The 21,513-nt window shown below is 41.4% G+C and overlaps 1 protein-coding gene across 1 annotated transcript in view; it reads left to right on the forward strand.

Moving 5' to 3' along the window:
* Nucleotides 1-19,586: 19,586 nt before the first annotated feature.
* CDYL2 (chromodomain Y like 2) overlaps nucleotides 19,587-21,513 on the forward strand; it is a 558,585-nt gene continuing 556,658 nt past the window's right edge. The window contains exon 1 of the mRNA XM_085637362.1: nucleotides 19,587-19,857. Coding sequence (XP_085493488.1) covers nucleotides 19,684-19,857 — 174 coding nt within the window. The 5' untranslated portion in view covers nucleotides 19,587-19,683. The remainder of the gene's footprint in view (nucleotides 19,858-21,513) is intronic.

A 21,513-nucleotide genomic window follows, 5' to 3' on the forward strand; every position in this document is an offset into this window, starting at 1 on the left:
TCTGTGTCCCAGGCATACGTGGCTGCTTGCCAAATACATGCCGGCCTCGTATTGTTAATGTCATGTGTACGTGATAGTACATGTTTGTCAGACATGACATCATGACAGTATCCACCCTGTGACAGTGGTGTGCTTGCAGGGTTTGCATGGTGACCTGCTGTCTGCATCCAGTGTCCCACATATTGGGCATTACATGATCATGTTGTATGTACCTTTCAAACATGTGATAGTTTGCACTTACCTATTTCTGAGTTTGTTATTTTAGGGGTTGTGGAGTATGTGATGGTTTGTCACATGTACAGTGACAGACACCACAGACTGTTTTAAGTACAGCACTTTAATTGCTGGCTAACCATACCTTGATGACATATCTGGAAAGGGTCACATTCTGTGCTTTGTAACTATGCTCAACCTTAATCCTGTTACTTCATTGTGTATAGATTTCATGGTCTGTGTGTGTCATTACATGTATCTTTGTACATTGTTAATTGACTTCAACTGTGTTTGCACTTGTAAGATAGGTATCGCAGAAGACCGGCAGTCCACAGGCCCTTCCCCGACCTCCAGACCATGGAAGAACAGGATACCATCAGACGATAATGCTTCACCAGGCAACTCATTGTGGATTTGTCTGACCAGTTGGCCCCACATTTGTAGCCTGGACAGCCATATCCCACTGTGCTAACCCCCAAAGTGAAGGTGATGGCTGCACTACATTTCTTTGCCACTGGGCCATTCCAGCATACTGTGGGAACTGCTGGGGAAATGTCACAGACGTTGTTCAGCCATGTGCTTCTTGATGTGTTGGCTGCACTGCTACGTTTCCTGGATGTGTACATCAAGTTCCCGATACCTAGACAGTTGACTAACATCAAGGGGGACTTCTACACACTGGGGCGTGTGCCACATTTCATTGGCTCTATAGATGGAACACATGTGGGTTTGGTCTCACCAAATGCCAATGAACAGACCTACAGAATAGGAAGCACTACAACTTCTTGGTGGTGGTGGTCTGTCTGGCTGATATGCTGATCTCCCATATCTGTGCACATTTCCCAGGATCAGCACATGGTGTGTACATCATGAGGAATAGTGCCATCCCCAAGTTGATGTCTCAGCTGCAACCTGAGCGTGCCTGGCTTGTTGGTAGGTCATGTTGTATGTCAAAATTGTATGTTGCTTGTATGTGAGATAGCACCCTGTTTTCATACAACTGAAGTCTTTTCGGTGTTCAATGTAGGAGACTCTGGATACCCCAACCTGCCGTAGTTGCTGACACCACTCCGGAACACTGTTACCCCTGCTGAGGTTAATTTCAATGAGGCACATGGAGGACCAGGAGAGTGGTTGAGCAGACATTTGGACTGCTGAAGACCCGATTTCACTGCCTGGACCATAGAGGAGGAGCAATCCAATATGCACCATTGAAGGTGTGTCGCATTGTCACTGCATGTTGCATGCTCCACAACTTTACTGTGAGGAATGCACTACCGCTCATACAGGATGACGGAGACCAGCAGCCACCAGCAAGGGAGGATCCTGGACTGGGACATGTTGCCAGTGAGGATGAGGAAGAGGAGGCAGATTCCCGGAGGCAGCTCATCAACAACTTATTCACATGAGTGTAAGTTTGCAATGATAGGAGGTGACAAAGCACTTTGGTTGCATTCAGTGTGTCTGGTTTACAATATGTTTTTATGTGTGTGAGTGTATGCTACTCAACATGTTCCTCTGAATTGTTTTGGGTATAGTAATGAGTTAGGTTCACAGGTACAGGGCTAACATGAATCCTAGCTAGTGTTCACAGTGAAAATTATTTGTGGATCTGATTAGTTTCTTGAAGGTGTGGGAAACTGATTGATGAGTTCCTGACTGTTCTATGTCATTCCTTCCCAGGGTCCTTTTGATGTCTGGAGACTTGTGACCTCCCAGATCCATGATGCAGTGACACATTGCAAGATTGAAAATGATACTGAATCCATGCCACACACTCACTTAAGACCTAATGTGACATTTAAGTTAATTTATGTTTTTTGCCACAATGTGATGTGATCTCCTTTTGTGTGAGGGCACCAGGTTGTGCCTTTGGAATAAACTGTGCTCCACATTGAGGCGCGCCTTGTCTGTTGTCACGCAGCCAACTTTGAATTTTGTGCTTTACATGTGCCATGATGATCTGTGTATATGACCCTGGTTTTTGTTAGTGGTTTACATTTGTGATATTGTTCCCAACAGTATAGTAAAACTACATTCTCTTCCTTGTTCAACAATCTGTGTGATGAACTGGTTGAGTGTACCCGTCATGCTGTGTCAGGTTACATTTACTCCCAAGCCAGGAGGTGAACTAGTTACTTTTTCACAGACAATGTTATTGATACACCAACAAATTTGCATTTGTGCCTAATTTCGATCAGTACATTTGTGTTTCAGTAACGACATAAGAAAGTATTCTGTGCAAAGTGATTTATTTCAGTGCATGAGGTGATGAACACACAATGGGGTAGTGCAGTGAAAAACATGATAGACGGAATGAAGAGAGGAGTTGGTAGTGATTATAGAATGGAATTCTCAGAGGCAAGTCCACAATCATTTGTATCCAAGGTCCAACTTAGACCCTCCATCCCATGTCGGAGAGTTCCGTGACAGTAAACAAAGTGAACGCTTAGCACTCAATGGAGGTCATCAGGAGCAGGGGTTTACTTCCTGGGGTTGATGCGTACCTTTTGTCTCTCACTACTAATTCTGCGGACGACCCCTCCGACGCTTGGAGTGGAGGGGGGACCCTCAGGTGCAGGCCGCAGTGTTGCAGGGGTCTCTCTGCCAGAGTCCACATCACTCCCTGTGGCAGGTGCAGGCACACAGGGGGGTGTGGACATTGTGTTGGCAATCTAGCAGAGGCAGGTGAGGATGTCCCTGTGCACCGCTGTCAGGTTGTCAATATTGTCCATGTACGGCTCCATACAGACATAATGGTCAGCCTGCTGCTGTTGCATGTTCCTGAGGATCCCTACTACCTGTCCAAAGTCTCTGGTGCAGCCCTCATAGGTACAGAGTATCTGTGAGAGCTGGGGGGTCAGCTTATCATCAGCACCAGCTGCAGTGCGGCACCTGTGTCCATGCCACTTCCTGCCACCCCTACCCACCTGAGCAGGACCAGTTGTTGCTGGCACAGTCAACACTGGGCCTCCTTCCTCGTTGACAGTGGTGTTGTCGTCTGCCAACCCTAGAGTGCCCTGTGTTGCTGTGCTCTTGTCTGTTCGTCTTGTTGGCTCCATGGGGAAGGGGTCATCTGGGTGTTGTCTGATATAGCAGGAGTGGTCACAGTGGATGCTGATGGTCCAGCTGGTGGTGGTGCATGCTGACCCACACCGGAGGTACCCAGGTAGTTCGTCATCGTCCAAATATGTGTGAGAGACCTTGAGGCCGGAGAGCTCTGGCTCAACCAGAGTCTGGAACTGGGTGTCTTGTTGGCTTCCTGAAGTGTTCCCAGTACTCCCTGTGGGTAGAAAAGAGAGACAATGTTTTTGTGTTTTTCACAGCTCCTCGGATCATACACATCACATAAGCTAATGTACGTTAGGGTCAGTGTATATACATAGATTGATCCCTGCAACACTGATGCTGGTCTATGTTTTCTGAGGACATTGTACTTTGTACCAGATGGGGGTTGCTGTGCTTGTCCAGCACTGTGCATAAATGGGCATGTTGTTGTAACTTGACATTACATTCACATATACATTGACTGTTTAGTGACACCCTGTGCATGACACAGGTGTGTTAGTATTTCGCACATCTGTGCTTTGTCAATGACATACGTAGTCATCCCCTTACGTTGTGCTGCAAGGTCTGTGCATGTGTGCAGAGCTTTGTGCACGTCTCTTTCTGTCCTATTGGTGTGGCTACCTGCACACTCACAGGCTGCTATGTATGTAATGTGTTATTGAGAGTGTGTTTTGAAGGATTTGCTCCTAGTTCTCATCTTGTTGTGCAGATTGGAACAGCTGTGACTAGCACATTGTATTACTGCCTATTTTTTTGCCAAATCACATCATGTATTTTGTCCTTGACCTCCATGGACAGATAAATTCAGCACGTCTACTTTCTTGCTTTCTGTGGCTAGGAGCTTTGGTGTACAGCGGTTTGTGCGCTTGTGTCCTGCTGCTGGTAAATGCATCCCTCCTCCCACCCAGCCCAGCTTACTCCTCATTGACGAAGGCTCACTGACAGTGAGGGTAGTGTAGTGGCAAGGTGGTTGACACTGCTGCATGGAGTGGAACCAGAATGCAACTCCCACCAATGCCTAGTGCACATGCCACCATGCAACAGTCTCAGCCTTCTTACTGGGGCACTTCCATTCAGAGACAGATAGCCATTGTCCTGATGAACATGTTGCTTTGGGTCTGGGTAGGGATGTGTGCTCTGACTCCAAGTCCCATCATGTCCTGTCCTCCATACACCTTACCAGACAGACCAAGAGGCACACCTGGGACTATGCATTCCCTGAGAGTGAATGGCATGAAGTACTGTCAAGATGGGTGACACTGGAGACTGGTGTGGGGAGCATAAGCCCTTGATGGGAGTTGTGGTCAATTCAGACAGCAGGCAACAGTGCCAGCCATCTTTTCAGTTTATTTTCAATCATTGTGAGTGAAGCACACTTCCTTTTGGGCTTGTCAGTCTATTTGGTAGGATGAGTATTTGCACTGACTCCGACTCCCATTATGCCCTGTCATCCACACACCTCCCCAGCCAACCCAAACTACACACCTAGAACTATGCAGTCCATGAGATTTCCTGGAAATCTACTGGCAAGATGGCTGACCCTGTGGACTGGTGAGAGGAGCATTAGGCCTTGATGGGAGTTGTGGCCTGATCCTACATCAGTCCCAGTGTCAGCCATGTTGCCAGTACATTTCCATCCACTCTCAGTGACTGCATAGTGCCAGGTGTGCCAAATGGGCTGGCTGGGGAGGTGTGTGGAGGCCAGGGCATGATGGGAGTTGAAGTCACAGCTAACACTCAGCTTCCAACATAGCCCGGCACGCCCACCATGAACTGTGCTTTCCTCACAGTGAATGCAGTCACGCAGGCAAGATGACTGCCACTGTGAACTGGTGTGATGAGGATAATGTGTGCTTGATGTAAGTTTGTGTTCCAGCAGATACTAGCCCCCTGAGTCACCCATCTTGTCCGCACACTTTCACTCCATCCCAGGTAAGCGGTGTCACAGGAAGGGTATTTGGGATGGCAGGTACGGAGGGCGTGGGCACAGGCGTCATGGGAGTTGTAGTCACACCGTACACTCCTCCTCACACACCTCCCAAATTGCTCATCTGGGCCTATGGTTGCATCCCAGTATGAGGAAGTGTACTTATGAGCTGACTATCACTGCTACACAGCGTTGATCTTGAAGCCCAGTACAATGATGGCCATGTGACACACACACCAATCCCCAGTGTCAGCCATGTTTCCAGTACTTTTCCACTCACAGTGAGTACTGCAAATTTCCCTGTGGACTTCTTGTGCTATGAGGGAAGAGGAGTGCTAGTTGTGAGTTCAACTCCCATCGTGCCATGTCCTCCATACACCTTCCCGCCCAGCCCAAGGAGCACCCCTGGGACTATGCATTCCCTGGTGATGAATGGAAATGTACTGGCAAGATGGCTGACCCAGGGTTATGCTGTTTGTGGCACATGGCCAAGGTGGTATTCTGCTTCCTGATCATTGCTGTGTGGAAGTGCTAGTCATCTTGTAAGTGCACCTCCCCATGCTGTGATGTGGCCATAGACCCATATGGTCAATTTTTGATGTTTGTGAAAAGGAGTGTTTGGTGTGAGTATGACTCCCACAAGGCCTGTGCCCACACTTACCTTGTACACCATCCCATACACCCTTCATGTGACTCAACTTTCCTGGTGGTGACTGTGTGCAGACAAGGTGCCTGAAGCTGGTGACTGGTGTTTGGATCACAAAGACTTGGTGTGAGTTGGTGATAATTATGAACATGTTTTTCAATGGTGAGATTTTCTGTTTCATTGCAGGTATGTTGTTAGTCAAATTGGCATACACATTACATGCTCTTTTACTCTAGGTATTCTAAGCTTTTTTAACAGTGTATAGTATCACTGTCGCCTTGATGCACCCGTGTGCCTGTGGAGAGGTACTGTGAGCTGTGAAGAGTTTAGCAGCATTTCAGCAACCCCTGAAGGATTTTGTCTGCTCTCTGCTACTTTTGACCACTACTGATGATGGGCTAAACACAGCAACACATGTCTAGAGATGAGTACACTACCTGCACCTACTTTGGGGAACAAGTACAGCAACTTTGAAAGTATGCATACTACATTTACCAGGATGCAATGGGGATGACTGTGCTGGGATAAGGGGTGATGTGCTCCCTCCCCCCTTGTGTTTGGAAGGCTCCCTTGAGCTAATGAGCTGACGAGCTCTACTGGGATGCACCTGTGTGCCTGTGGAGAGGTATTGTGAGCTGTGAAGAGTTTATCATCATTTGAGCAACCCCTGAAGGCTTTTGTCTACTCTCTGCTACTTTTCACAACTACTGATGAAGGGCTAAACACAGCAACACATGTCTATAGATAAGTATACTACCTGCACCTACTTTGGGGAACAAGTAGAGGAACTTTAAAAGTATGCATACTGCATTTATCAGGATGCAATGGGGATGACTGTGCTGCAATAAGGGGCGGTGTGCTCCCTCCCCCCTTGGATTAGTTAACCTTCTTGGCTATTTGAGTATGTACTCACCAGACTCTTCTGCTCCTGTTATTTCATGGATGCTCTCCGGTGGAAGGATGGCACACACCTTTTCCTCCCAGGAAGTGAAGTACACGGGTGGTGCAGGAGGGCCACTGCCAGTCTACTGACTCAGTTCATGCTCTTTCTTAATCCGCTTCTGGACCCTCCTTTGCACATCTTAGTACCTGTTCTTGATGTCCTCCATTGTGCGCAGGCAAGGTGCTTGAGCTTTCACCTTGCCGACAATCCGGTCCCACAAGTTAGTTCTCTGGGACTGGGGGGTCTGTTGGACTAAGGGCCCAAAAAACTTTGGCTCTACTCAGAGAATTTCATCTACCAGCACTTCCAACTCATTTGCTGTGAACTGGGGATTCTTCTTTGGGGGTATGGTGGGGGTGGAGATAGCGGTGTGTGTGAGTGTGAAGGTGATGGTGAGTGTGTATGAGTACATGTGTGTGTGTTTGAGAATGTAGTTAGGCAAAGGTGCAAAATGTGTACAAGTTGTGTGGTGTGTGAAGTGTGAGTGTATGAGGCAGAGAGAAGGGAGCAGTGAATGAGTGCCTGTATCCTGTCAGTATTTGTAATTTGAAAGGGACCATGGTCATTATCTTGTGACTTTATATGGGTGGAGGTATGAGAGATGTGTTTTTTTTTGCTCGTTGACAATGCTTGTTTAGCCATTTGCTGTCTGTTTCTTTTAAACTTTATTGCGCATGACCAAATCGCTCGTCCATATTGTGCTCAGTACGAGTCGTTCGGAATTGACACGCATTGCATCATACTCCAGCGTTCGAACAGCACGCGTTGGAGTTGTTTGGAAGGCATTCTTGATCCAAGTCATTGGGAAGGCTTGCCCAACTACATCATAATAGGCCCCTTAGTAGTAAGAATTCCCCATTTTTCAGTCACTCACTCTGGTCCCTCCCATATGTTTTGCAATATCTGGCTGTAGCGGTGTCTGTGGTTTTTGTAGTGACTGTGATGATCCTGGTAAGGGTACTAAAATCACAGGTATGACTGGCATAGGCTCTCAGTAAGCATGTCAAATCTTTATTCTCAGACAGTTGCTTCACTGCTACATTTCTAGCCCTCAGAAGTCAGCTAACAGCAGAAGATATGAATGGGGCTGCAGCCTGCTCTTTTTATAGAATTTGAGTCTTATTTAGAGGCTAGTTGATGGAATACCACGATAAAATTTGGAGAATATGGCTATAATGTATGTCTAATAGAATACAGAGGACATCCCCCACATTAGTGGCAGAATGTTCAAATCGCAAAACCTCAAATAAGGCTCTTTGGTTGGTTTGATACATATCCTATAGTAACTCAAGATGTGGTCGATCATAAGAACTTTCCCCCCTGGAAGGGCTGGGATATATATTTGCAAGCCAAATAATACTATATAAGGTGCACAGTCAAACTATATATTCCTTGGCAAATTATTAAATGTTCTCTGTATGCTATTTAAGTTTTGTTAAGTTGCATGAGTACCTAAGGCCCTCACACCCTTGATTGGCATATTTGAAGTTGTTTCAAATGTCTTAGGCAACTGAATGTATGCTCCCTTTGCAGTTAGAGCTTTTGCTAATGCTTTTGATGTGAAGGTTGTCCATTGATCTGAGTGAAAGGCATACAATCCACTCATTGCTACCAAAAGCAACTAGTCTTTCATCTATGAGAGCAGTGGCTTGGTGCTGAGACCACGCCTATAGGACCTGACTACAGATTTTACCGCTACAATTAGGCACTTATATATATATTTACTGGTTTGAGTGGCCGGATATGATTGACATAAATTGTTTTGAATGTTTGAGATAGTGCCATGTGTAACATATGAAGTGGCAGTGGAATCATTTATTGTTTAATTAAGTGGCTGATTTGCATTGTAGACTTCAGCATGAGCAACGTCTATTTCCTTATGCACACCTCTGATTATCACAGACACCCACTCCTAGTTTTGTAAATTTAGGGATGACATTTTGTCACAGAGAGCAAACCTACTTCAATAGAAAGTCAGGAAAAAGGGATGTTTTATCATGGAATGGAATGATTGTGTTACAGAGATAATTCTATGGTTAGAACCTAATTGCTGCTGCTCTGTTACACCTCTGGAATACAGACTTTGAAGCTTGCTCAACAGCAGGATTAGCTGTAGAGTGAATTTCCTCACTCTGGCGTGCCAATGTGTATTGAAACCACCAATGAATGTGGTCCTTTGTTTAGCTCTTGTCACGGTCCTTCATAAGTCTTTGTAGTCATTAGAATCCCAATCGGTCAAACATACATTGGAACTATAAACACATAAACACATAATATGAGTCAGAACCAATTAGTGTTGAAACTGAGGGATCTATTTTGCATAACATTAGATATTGTGAATTTAGCTCTGCTACTTGTACAATTGAAAATCCTAAAGGTTTCCCATGTATGTATTAGATTTTAAATTCTTTATTCTCAAATATTGTTACTGCTGTACAGGCATATGCATAGTGTTGTTTAGTGCCTACTGCACTTTGTGCAGATCTCCCTGTCTAGAACTCTTTTTAAAATGTTTATGTTTAATCTTTTTAAACATTTAACATTGCATCCCCCAATTAGAGAGTTATAATTTTCCACATTACATCAGTCATTATTTAGTCATATAGAATTTGACAAAATCATTCCCTTCATCATTCCCATAATGTCCCTTACTGTCCACTATGCAAGACTATAGTACCTCTCAGGTTATCACAAGATTTCTTTACATATTCACATCAAGCAGATAGCTCTCCACACGAATCAATAATATTTCAGCTGCTTTCTGTAGACTCCAATGGTATCAGGTTTGACATGGTCTCTATGGCCTCCTCAGTGTGCTGCAGGAGGTAAGTTTTAAAGAGGCCCCAAATATCCTTTGCTTGAGTTGGACTGGTAGTACTTCCCAAATCTGTAAATCCCTTTATCAATCTACTATTTATCCCACAGTATTGCCACCCTTTGCTTGGCAAACAGCTACGCCAATGGTGTGAATTTCCTTACTCTGGGAGGAAGGGGGTGTTTTTACACAGCCCAATAGAGAGGTGAGTGGAGTTGTCGGAATCTTGTAGCCATTCATTTCTGTGAAGGCCTGCATTATCTCTGCCCAGAAATTAGCCACTATGTGATACTGCCATGCCAAGTGCAGAATCCAGCCTCCCTGGTTCCATCTCTAGCACATCTAGAGTCATTCCAGAGGCCCAAACTCTGTAGTGATTTAGGGGTATGATATATCCTATGTAGGACGTTAACATGGAACAATCCCAGTTTATAGTCAGAAGAATGCATTCCAGTCAGAGAGCAGAAGAGCCCCCACTGCTCGTCCGTGATAAGCTCTTTTAAGTCATCTAGCCATTTTATGTTAGCATGAGGGGCACATATTGGAGCTTCCTTTTGCTTGCCATATATAGCTGGGACACTCATTTTCTTGGGGTCTCAGAGTATATTAATGTCCTTAACATGGCAAATGATGATGAGGGAGCTAAGAGTGTAGCATTGGTGGCTTTACACGTTTTCCTGAGTCGCATATATAAAAATATGTGTGATGGAGTATGGCTCACCATGAATTGTATATCTGTTAGTGGGAGAAATGTGTCTTCTGGTTATAAGTCCCCAAGAGTGGATAATTTGGGCTGCTACAATTGCTTACATGCCTTGGGCTCTTTTGTAAGAGGTAGTCTGAGATTGCGTGTCAGGGTATTCCTGGTGCATTTAACTAATCAAGATATGCTTTGCGTGTTAGCGTGTCCCAAGCCCAAACAGAACATGACTGTGTGGATCTCAAATGTAGGCTGTTAAGCCAGTGAGCAAATTATCATATTGGGATGGTCCAGGCCAACTGTGTCAGCTTCTATCGCAATATGGGCCTGACAAGACACATGTAATACCAATACTGTGCATAGCAGGCTTGGGAACAAAAATATTACATTTCAAAATCTGGGGCTTAAGGCATTCTTTATAGAACTCTAGGTAACATTTTCTCAATGACCTAACCGGAGTGCCTATGAATTTCCTGCTGATACTGGAAAAAACTCTTTGTTTTTCAGTGTTGGAATATAAAATGCAACCCTCAAGAATGTGGAATACTAACTTCAGATGCTGCTTCTGGAGTAGCTATTAGTCACACAATCATAACACTATATTGTAGGTACATCTTTGATTATGGCAGTATACACTTCACTGTAAACTTCATCTTTGAGATAAGTAAAGTTATGCAAACATCAGTGTGGGCAATAGGGGTTGCACCAGTGTATTTAATTAAGATATATGTATAGAAGAGATGCTCAACTTCCCTTGACCCCACCGCTAAGAAGTCACAAATATAAGAGAAAAGACTTTCTCTCAAAGTAATTAGGTTCTGAAAAGGAGCATACAATTGAACGTAATACCTTCATTAAACTATGCACAAGCATGTAATTAAACACCTTTTTTTCCCAAATTATACAAAATGTTATGGGATCCACAAAATACATGCAAAAACACAGGAACACAGGTAGTGGTCATGGACTTATTGTGCTAGGATCTAAATGACACATTTTGATTGGTTGCTTTTATATACGGAACAGAGAGGGAACCTTTTCCCAGACTGAATAGTTTCTCCTATAATGCAATTGGAGTTTGCAACACGCTTTTCCATTCCATTATTCCACTTTTCATTTATATCAATTAATTTGTAATCTCTATAGTATAGTTCCCCATATATTGCAATCCTTCCTTCAATGTGGCGATTGATTTAGATTGATTTTCAAGTGTTGAAGAACATAGATGGATAAATAATGCACTAAAAAATTCCTATTAGCAAAAAATTCTAAAATATCTGTATTGTACAATATTCTGAAGATACATACAAATCTGACTGATCCACCATTTCAAGTTACTGAGATTGAAATTGTTTTTATGTTTCAACCTTTGGTTAGATGTATACAGTTGTACTTATAGTCAACAGTAAGGGAGATGCCCTCATACATCCAGGATACACTGGATACACTGTTTTGAATCAACTACAACAGATAAATGTCAACAATTAATACATTCGTATGTGCAGTGGATGTGAATATTTTATATGCAAATATAGCAAATTCAGAAGCCATGGAACATATGAAAAGGCATTACAGAACTAACAATTTTTTTCAAATGTCAAGGCATCTATAATCTGCAGTTGACAGACAACTCAATTAGTATTAATGCTGCACAATCAATAACTAACGTGTTTATGAGAGCTTATGAAGAACAAAATAATAATAATTATTTTAAAATTGAACAAAAAAAACATTTTTATGGAGGATACATTGATTCATGTTCTGACTTGGTAAAGGATAAGAACTGAATTAGAGCACAATATCAAGGTTCTAAATTACATTTTAATGAGAATGAGATTGACATCCATAACACAAGATTCAGCAACTAAATTTTTGGGTTTGCAAATAGCAAAGACAAAAGCAATTGGAGAAAAAACATATTTTTCAAACCTGTGTTTAGAAACATTCTGCTAATGGCAACAATCTTTCATTCTCATCATTTAATTAAGCCTTTGTCAAAAAATCCATTTCTAAGGTTAAAAATAATAATTTCTGGAAAAGTCAAATTAATTGTAAAAAAAGACCCGATGAAAAAGAAATTCACATACACATAAACTACAAAACATAACCTTGAAAACTAGAGAATAATTGTTAAGATATAAAGAGAAAAAAATAGAAAATACAGAAGAGGCTGATTTATGCCATGCAATAGTCACAACAAACTGTTCAAATGTTAAAGGTAATTTCAAAGAATCAGGACATTGATAAATTGGATGAAGACTTGAAGAAATTTTCAGCAAGAAATAGAAAGAGTTTGGGGGAAAATGTGATTATGGCTTCTAAACTAAAAGAAGATTTAAAACAAATATAGTTACAACCAGAGAACAAGGGCAGATACCTGTGTTTAAACTGCTTAAATTGCACATTCATTTTGAAAAGTGATGCAGTATTTCACCCATATACCAAGTAAGAATGAAATTTGAGTATTTTGCAACTTGTGACACAAATCAGTGGATATATTTGAAAAATTGCCCATTTGGATACCACTAAGTAAAAATGAAGAAAAGAGCATCAAAACTATAACATTGTTAAAATAAAACAGATACAAATTGGCACTTTCTGAAGAGAGGCAATTGGAAAGCTCAGAGCTCAAACTATCAGAAATAAAATTCAAGCAATATGAAGTTTTGAGATAAATAAAAGCTTGAGAAATTTGAAATTGACTTTTCCAATGAGAACTGTATTGAGTTACATTTCTTAAAACGGAGACTCCCTACAGATTGGACAAAACACCAGATTTAAGTTGTTTTTTAAAATAAATTTAATAAAGGTAACATTTTAAAAGAAAATGTCATGTTTTAGAAAACAAAACTTGCAAGGTTGACAAATAGATTATATTGGAAATGGACTGTGATCAACAGTGAAAACAGACATTGGATTTAAGAAGGAGTTGTTGCTCGAATATGAATTTACCTTCAAAAAACAAAAGACAAAAGGCATTTGGGAAAACAGGAACAGTTGATTTAATTAAACACTCTGGCCGGTAGTGCAGTTATAGAAGCGGGTCTGAGGACTGGCTCAAAGTACTATCCATCTGAACAAGTATTTCCGTCGATCATTTTTTGTAAAAGAATGCGGGTATTTTCTCTGGAGTCATAAATAAGGGCCCTGATAACAATAATGGCTGTGTGTTCCTAACTCCATGTGACATCTGCCTTTATGGTGTTTTTGGGAATGCTTGCACTCCTACAGCCATATGTGATTTACTGGGGCAAATATCCCTGGGCCTTTGTAGGGTTGCTGTGCTTATCTGAGGAATTGACCTGGGTTTCCTGTTCACACGTTTATCTGCCAGCTATGTGCCACCCAACCTGTGACCTGTCAATGAGTAACCTGAAGCCTAGGTCTCACCGCCTGCCTGCCATGTATTTCTGAGTCGGGTTGATAGAGAGTTCATGATGGGTGAATTTGATAATAGAGATGCGATTTCTTTTTTCCATATTAATGTATCATTAGAAACATTGGCATCCATTTTTTCAATATTATCAGAGTGATCAAAATTAAGACTAGTGGAGGGATGTCAAAGTGACATAGCCAGACATTCGTAATGGATTACCAACAACAGAAACAAAGGAGTAGGCATGTCCAACAGAAACAGTTGAAATGGGGATGGAAAGCGTAGTCTACAAAGAGAAAGTAGTAATAGAGAGTAAGTTTTACATGGAGGAAGGCAAAACAAGAGGGAGGCACCATTGGTCTATGCTTCTTTTTTTTTATAGAGAGAGACAGAAGAATGAAGGTATGTTTGAATATGTAATGAGCTTGTGCTGAAAGAATTTTCAATCAATATTATGAATTTTATTCAGCATGTGAAGGTCCATCTAGTTTGAAAAATTGTGTATATCCAAGAAGCAATCTTTCCCTGTAAGAAATCAGTCCATGATTATGCATAGGGTTATTTGGTGGAGAGGACAGCTGAGTGTGTATTTTAACAATAATTATTTATAGTTGTATCAGGTACAAATGGTTATTTTGACTACAACTGAAAAAAGTTAAAGTTCTTGTTATCCAGAAGGTCGCTGGATTGATATAGCTCTAGCTAAGTCCATTCTTTCAAAACCAGAGTCACATTTCGAAAATCTAGCAGTGTCAGTGACCAGAGTGAACTGTCTCCAGTTTTAACTGTCTTTTTGATCATGCTATATCAGCTCTGGTCGAAGAGAGGAGAATGGAAACAGATGGGTCAGTTCAGTACAAGACCTGGGAGGAAGTGCTAATCATGGGATTTTTGTCATACTCCCATAACACTTGGCTTGCAAGGAAGGCAATATGGTATTTTTTCAAGGTCAAACAACCTCACTATTTTTTCCTTAATTAATTGATAATATTTGTTGATGACATTTCTAAATTTTGGTTGCTCAATAAGAACTTTTGAGGCATTTTATTTTGTAAAATGTTAAAAGGTAATGATACAAGTAGATTTGAAATTGTGGCTTATCAAACTAATTTCACTAGCAAGTACCACACACATTTTTCATAATCCCGCTGTAACTAATACATTATCAACACAATTTTTAAGAATCCTTTGGAGTTTTTCCAATTTCCTATTATTAACTTTTGATTTTTTATTTATGCCTTTTTAATTAACCATGTTTTTCCTTCAATTTTTCATACTAGGCTTTCATCATCCAAGGTACCACGGTAACCTAATTGCTAACCAAATTTAATATGCCATAATTTTTCATGCGATTTCACATTTATTCTTCATACCCACGTACCAGTGCCCTTATGGTCACAGGAATCACACTGCTGCACACCTTCTCTCTGTAGTAAATGATGTACTCATCACTACTACTACTACAGAAAACCCTCTAAACCACGGTTTTTGACTACCTTAATTTATGATTACAAACAATCTTAATTCTCGTTATGTTATATACATGGGCCTTAAAGAAACAGGTGAAATCAGAGTAAGATGGGCAGTCTAGGCTTGGAAAGTAGAGTATTTGTCATTCATGTGAATTTGGGATATCAAACCCATGTTTAACCAAAGAGGTAAAGAGAAAATATACTGGGACTCATTTCAATGTCTTTCAGTATCAAAGGTACACATCCAATTTGAGGTAGCTTTCTTTGCACATTTTTCAATGATGTGCATATCACCATGAAATTGTTGATGCCACATTGTCCTCTCAAGAGTAAAGTGTGATTAGAACTTAGTATTTTAGGGATTGTTTTATTGAATATTATTGCTATTATTTGGTTACGTTTTCCATTCCATATTCATCAATGAAATTTAATGCAAACTTGTAAAATGTATGCATTTTTGAACTTTGACGGGCAACTAGAGCTACCTCTTGAAAAGAGTGTTACCTTGCCTCATTCAGTGATGTATTATTAACAGATACCAAATGAGGTAAAAGGGAGACTGCAAATCCCGGTCCACTTCTCTAACAACATATTTTGGCTTGTGGCAAATAACTGTCTTAAGACCCATATACAAAGGTGCCTGCAGAAAAATATTCTAATTAATCATTGAGTCAAGTATCATGGTTGAAAATCCTCACCTTCAGTCAGTCAGTCAAAAGAGCTTTATTTCAGCAATACGTGTCATAAAAGCAATATAAACCTTCAGTATTAACATGAGAAAGAAGTCAATAGCACACTGGGACCCTCGAATACTTTTCTCAAAAATATATAACATCTCCTGGTGCTCCATGTAAGTGTAGGGTTTTTGCTTATACAATGGTCTCAAAGGGGTTGGGTTAGAATGAAAGCGTCTATTGAAAAAAGCAAACTCCCTTTGGGTTACTTTTAAAGCATATACATCCACACTCCTTTCGTACCTGTTCAATCAAATCACCAAAAGTTGAATAGAAACCAAAAGATTACAAAATGTTTTTATTACATCAAATCCTTTAAAAAAAAGTTTCAGGAAATATATTGCATAACTATTATTCTAAAACCATGTCAATCTTCATGTATTCCATATATTAAAACACAATTCGTATAGAAAACAAGGGAGAATCTCATAAACAATAAAGTATCCTAGACCAAATAGGTCTAAAGTCACACATCAAGTAAAAATACGCATATTCTAATCACTGGTTCAACACTTAAGACAATTCTTATGCTTCAGGTGGAACCGGTGTGGCTTGTGTGACTTCTAAACACAAAAGAAGATTGACATGGTTTTAGAATAATAATGATGTTTTATATTTCCTGAAACGTATTGTTACATTAGAATGAAAGTCTGCCAGTCAGCTCCAGCACAGAATAAATTCCCCAAAGATCAGGAGGATAGGTAGTCTTTGCAGCTCAACGTCACCTTAGAAATTGGAGAACGCACATCTACTACTGGTAAAGTATCAGCCTCTCTTTGAAGCAAGGGATCTCTCATTGAAGTGGATGACAGTGAGCAGCCCACTCGCCAGCAGAAATGCAAGATTCAATTTGTATGCAGATAATCTAGAGCAAACTATGGTCCTCTCTAAAAACCTACGATGATTGCTTTTTGCAATGTACTCCTTAAGCATCACCAAGCTGCAGTTCTTAGTGCAAGACCATTTACAGTATTATTAATTTTTTCTAAGTGAGAGCTCCTTTTGCTCTTTCCTTCACCAGACTATTTAATCTTTCTTTATTTAAGCAGTGCCAAATGGACCCTTCCTAAGCTGAACAAGAGGTCTCATAATAGGGTAGGCCATTAGACTTCTTACGGATTACCTTCACGGTTATCAAGAGCTCTGCTTCTTCATATTAGAGCAAAAAATGCATCTATCCATTCCCTTGTGGAACCCGAGATGAAGTATGGATTTATTCTACCTTATGATGGATTTTTGCCAACCCCATCAGGTTTGGGGCTTTTACCAGGTCGAGACTCCTGATGTGGAACTGTAGCATTTCCAACTATGGTGAGGAAAGACATGGTCACTGATATCACATGAAAATATTTGTGTGAAGATTGGTTGTTAAATAGCTATTTTTTTGTCCTCTTATGTGTGTCAGAAACGTACACATTTAAGTTACTTTCTCCAATGTATGACAAGTATATTAAACATAGCCACTTTTTTAGTAATATCAATGAGATTGAGGAAAAAGATCACATGGTTATAGTGTATATCATTTCTGAATTTTGACTAAAAACCTATTTGTTTTTTAATACGTCTGTAATTTTACGTCAAATGTTTTTACAATGGTTGTATTGTTTTATGTTCGTCGTACTTTTATGGTTTTTGCTATGAACCGAATAAAGTAACTTTGACTGACTGACTGTATGACAAGTCTTACAAAATGTGGATTAAGACCACATGGTTGTGCTCTGTTAAGATCTTGTTTATTACTGACTAAATACAAAGGTGACAGGTGTAGGCACTTTACTTTCCCCAGGATCTTGCATTAATGCCTACTTATTAGCAAAATAAATTGCAAATCAGCCTAGAAAACACTCTTATAAAAATCTGAAATATTTCTGTCATTTTTTTAAATTTATTTTAGGGTTATAAATGTTCTTTTATATCACTAATATCGCTAAAAGCTCAGATAAATTACAGCCAGGCCCTTTTAAACCTAATATATAGGCAGCATAACATTCGTTGCAATTGAAAGGGGGCTTTAGTAAGCTACATTTGGTAAAGGCATTGATATCGAGATGTAGACATAATGTAGCACATAACAAAAAGAAATTTCTAATTGCCACACAATACCATTACATATTGACCTTGTAGATAGAACCTTTATAAAAGGTGTGGGAAGAGTCAACACTGAAGAACAGAAATATGATGTGCAATTATCTATCTAATGTTTTACAACACTGAAATAAATAAATGCATTCACTATAAATAGGCTACAACCGACATTGATTAAGTTACCACCAGTTAAAGTAAAAAAAGGTGACTTGCAGAGAGTGTCAGCTAAAAGGTGCGGATAATGTTAATGCTATGCCCGAAAACTCAGTCTTGTGGTGCGTCATAGGGAACATGATATGTATCAGGGATAACATCAATCAACAAAGAGTTGTGTACATTTGCTCCTATATGATAGCCCAGATATGTGTTCTCCATTCTAATAAACAGCATCACCTTTTGGTGAGCTTAATTTGCGTTTTCACCATTTTATGCTTGAAAACGAATTTAACATTGTGCAAACATGTTAATTCCACTTAATAAATATCCACATTCTCCAAATAAATAAAAAAAACAATTCTATGTCTGACTCTTCAAAGGAATACATTGTACCACATTCGTTTTGAAATATACCTGCTATATTTGAAAGGAGGCTTTAAAGAGCACATACAGGCGGGTGTCGTCCGTAGAGAAAATCAAAGAAACATGTTGCACCTACAGTGATTGTGTTTTCCATTAGCATGTCCTAGTTTGTTTGCCATAGCGTCACTGTTGCTTTGCAGCAGAAGATGGCCTCAGGACATACAAAGATTTGATTGAACATTGAACAACAGAACAGAAAAGCAAGAATATGACTTCTTTTGCTGGTGGTCTGACTTTTTCAAAGAGCAATGGTGACTTCCAGGCACTGCAAGAAATCACAACAAATGGATGGAGGCATTAGAACAACCTTTAATACTGTAGAAAACAAACATAAATAGATAAAAGATACAATAACCATTCTCATCAATAAACAAAACAAATTCTCTTGCCGTCTGCATTTGTCAATACAATATGCTCATCTGAAGCAGGGCTCTTTGGATGTGATGCTTCCACTTAAGATTGGGGTTGGTCTGAAATATATACCAATGACGTTTGGCTCCAGTCTTAAAAATTCTCCATGTCTGCCTGTTTGACATTTTCTTAATGGCTGTTTCCCAATATGCTTTTTTTCTTTTTAAACCAGTTATCTTGGCCGAGTATCTGTGCAATTGTGTCATTTATTCTTAAACCTTTAACTTTGGTTTTTAATGAGTCTGCAGAGTCTCATCATATTTGACCCATGTACTTTTTCTTCTTACCCTGGTACAATTTTTTTCTTCTTTCATTTTTCCCTGGCAGTGTGACTCTTTAGTTTTGCTTGTTGTCCTTTTGAATGTTATGCTTTGTATATTTTTCTTTCCCTAGAATTTATTCCCTAGATGTGTCTTCTGACCAGGGATAGCGCCTTTGTACTTGAGTCTTAGAGTGTTCCAGAGTCATTTTTAAATAGTTCCCTCTTACCCGGGATTCTTTTAGTGTTTTCCTTTCTTTTGCCCCAGTGTATTGTTGGTCTTTCCTTTCTATTCCCGACGAGTGAACCATCTAGGTAGCTGGCGGAACGCCCGGCCAGCCAGCCGCTCCTGCTGCCTCTCCGCTCAAGGGCGCTGTGGGAGCGGAACAGGCGGCAGCAGAGAGCAGGGCGGAAGGCGGCGCCTGTGTGCAGCCTCCAGCTCAGCTCCTCGCCGATGCTCACGCCTCTCTCCCCGTGCCCGAGTCTGCGCACTGCGCACATGGCGAAGCCCAGAGCCTGTCATTCTGCACAAACATACAGCTCCCCCGCGGCAGCAGCACGGAGAGGAGGAGGAGCGCACATACGCCAAGTTCCGCAGCCCAGCATGGCTTCGGGGGACCTTTATGAGGTACGCACCGCATATACCCAGGCACCAGCCCAGCTGCGGGTATAGACTGGACTGGAAGAGGGCTGATTGTGGGGGAGGGAGGCTCGCGGAGCCCAGCCGGAGTTACTGAAGAACAGAGGAAATCGCTGGGGTGGCAGGGGATGAAGGGCTCCCTCTTCTCCCTCCACCTTCTGTACGTGGGGTTGATGTGCAGGCCTAGAGAGGCTCTCGCGTGCGGTGCAGTGGCGCCCCAGAGGGCAGAGTAAAGAAAGTCCAGGTAAAGTCAGCGCCCGACCTGCTGCTGAATTTGTTGCGAATGCAGGAACGGAAGACGCTTTCTCCCTTGCTGCTCCTGTGGGCGGAGAAATCGGCGCTGGTCGGATAGGAGACCAAAGTAGGCTACAAAATAATAGTGCCACCTCTGCCTGCAGCCTCAGGGTGCTCCTGAGGGTCCGGCATTTAATATATGTATTCGAAATCCACTTAGCGCTGGCAGGCCAGAGAGAAGTGTCAAAGTTTGGGATGCTGCTGTCGGTGGCTTGGACCTCGCTGCCTCACTGCCTCTTTTTAAAGCCGCGAACCTATTGCATGTTTATTTGACCTGCTGATCGCATCAATCGTTTTCTCGTGCTCTGTGTGGCTGAACGACAAACAGCACGCTGAACAAGTGCTGGATCCGAAGCAGAGTAACACAGACAATTTAAAGCAATAAATGCACTTGCACAGATCAGTCCGCGTGCTACTTTAATAAGAGTTTATTTATAAAAAAAAAAAAATGTCAGTGGTAAATTGCTACCCGAGAAAGGACTACCTGGAATGTGTTGGCAAGGAGGGAAATATGTCTTGGAACAACGCGTGGTGTGTTTTATCTGCTGCAGCAGACATCCCCAAGAGAGCTTGCTCCGCTCATCATTTGCGTTGTACATAGCCATTTTTGACGGTGTCCACCTTCTCTTGACAGAAACGTCTGTGTAGTTCCGTCTCGCTCGGTGTGATGTGAGAACTATGCAGCCCTCGGTAAAGGGCGTGTGATGTTTCCTGGACCACTGACATTATTTCTTGCGTTCTGAAGCAGCGCGGCAAAGTGTTGACCTGTTTATTGCGTGGAGCATAGTGATGTGTTCCTTCTGAGTTGAGGAAATATGAGATCTGCACCCTAGCATCTTGCTTCTGGGACTTGAAAAAAGTAATCCGTCATTCGGTTGTGTGTCTTGTTTCCTAGACTTCTTAAAATAAATCCTTGGTGGTATGGTGCAATGTAAAGCACATTTGCAATTTCTAGTTTTTTTTTAACCTGGATTGACAGCACAGATGTCGCCAGCCAATTCTGAGAGAATCTCAAGGGGAGGGGCTTTGCCTCCACCCTCATGCTGGCAAGCCAGGAGTACATGTTTTAATTCAACAGAAGCTGTGTTCTTCCACAAAACATGCTTGTCCTCCACACAGCTGTGATCATTTTGTTTAAATATCCAGCTGCTTGAACTTTAAGGGACACATACATTACCTTGTAATGCTATTAAGGTGTCTTAGATACGTAGATAATGTTTGGTGTTCTTCTGTGGCAGCAACACAGATGGAAGGAAGACATTCATAAACCTACATGGATGTGTAGGTCTGACTTGACAATACAACTACCACCTGACCTTTTTAACCTACACCAAAGTTATCCTACTGTTC

The sequence above is a fragment of the Triturus cristatus genome, chromosome 12 (genome assembly GCF_964204655.1).
Source record: "Triturus cristatus chromosome 12, aTriCri1.1, whole genome shotgun sequence".
Lineage (NCBI taxonomy): Eukaryota > Metazoa > Chordata > Amphibia > Caudata > Salamandridae > Triturus > Triturus cristatus.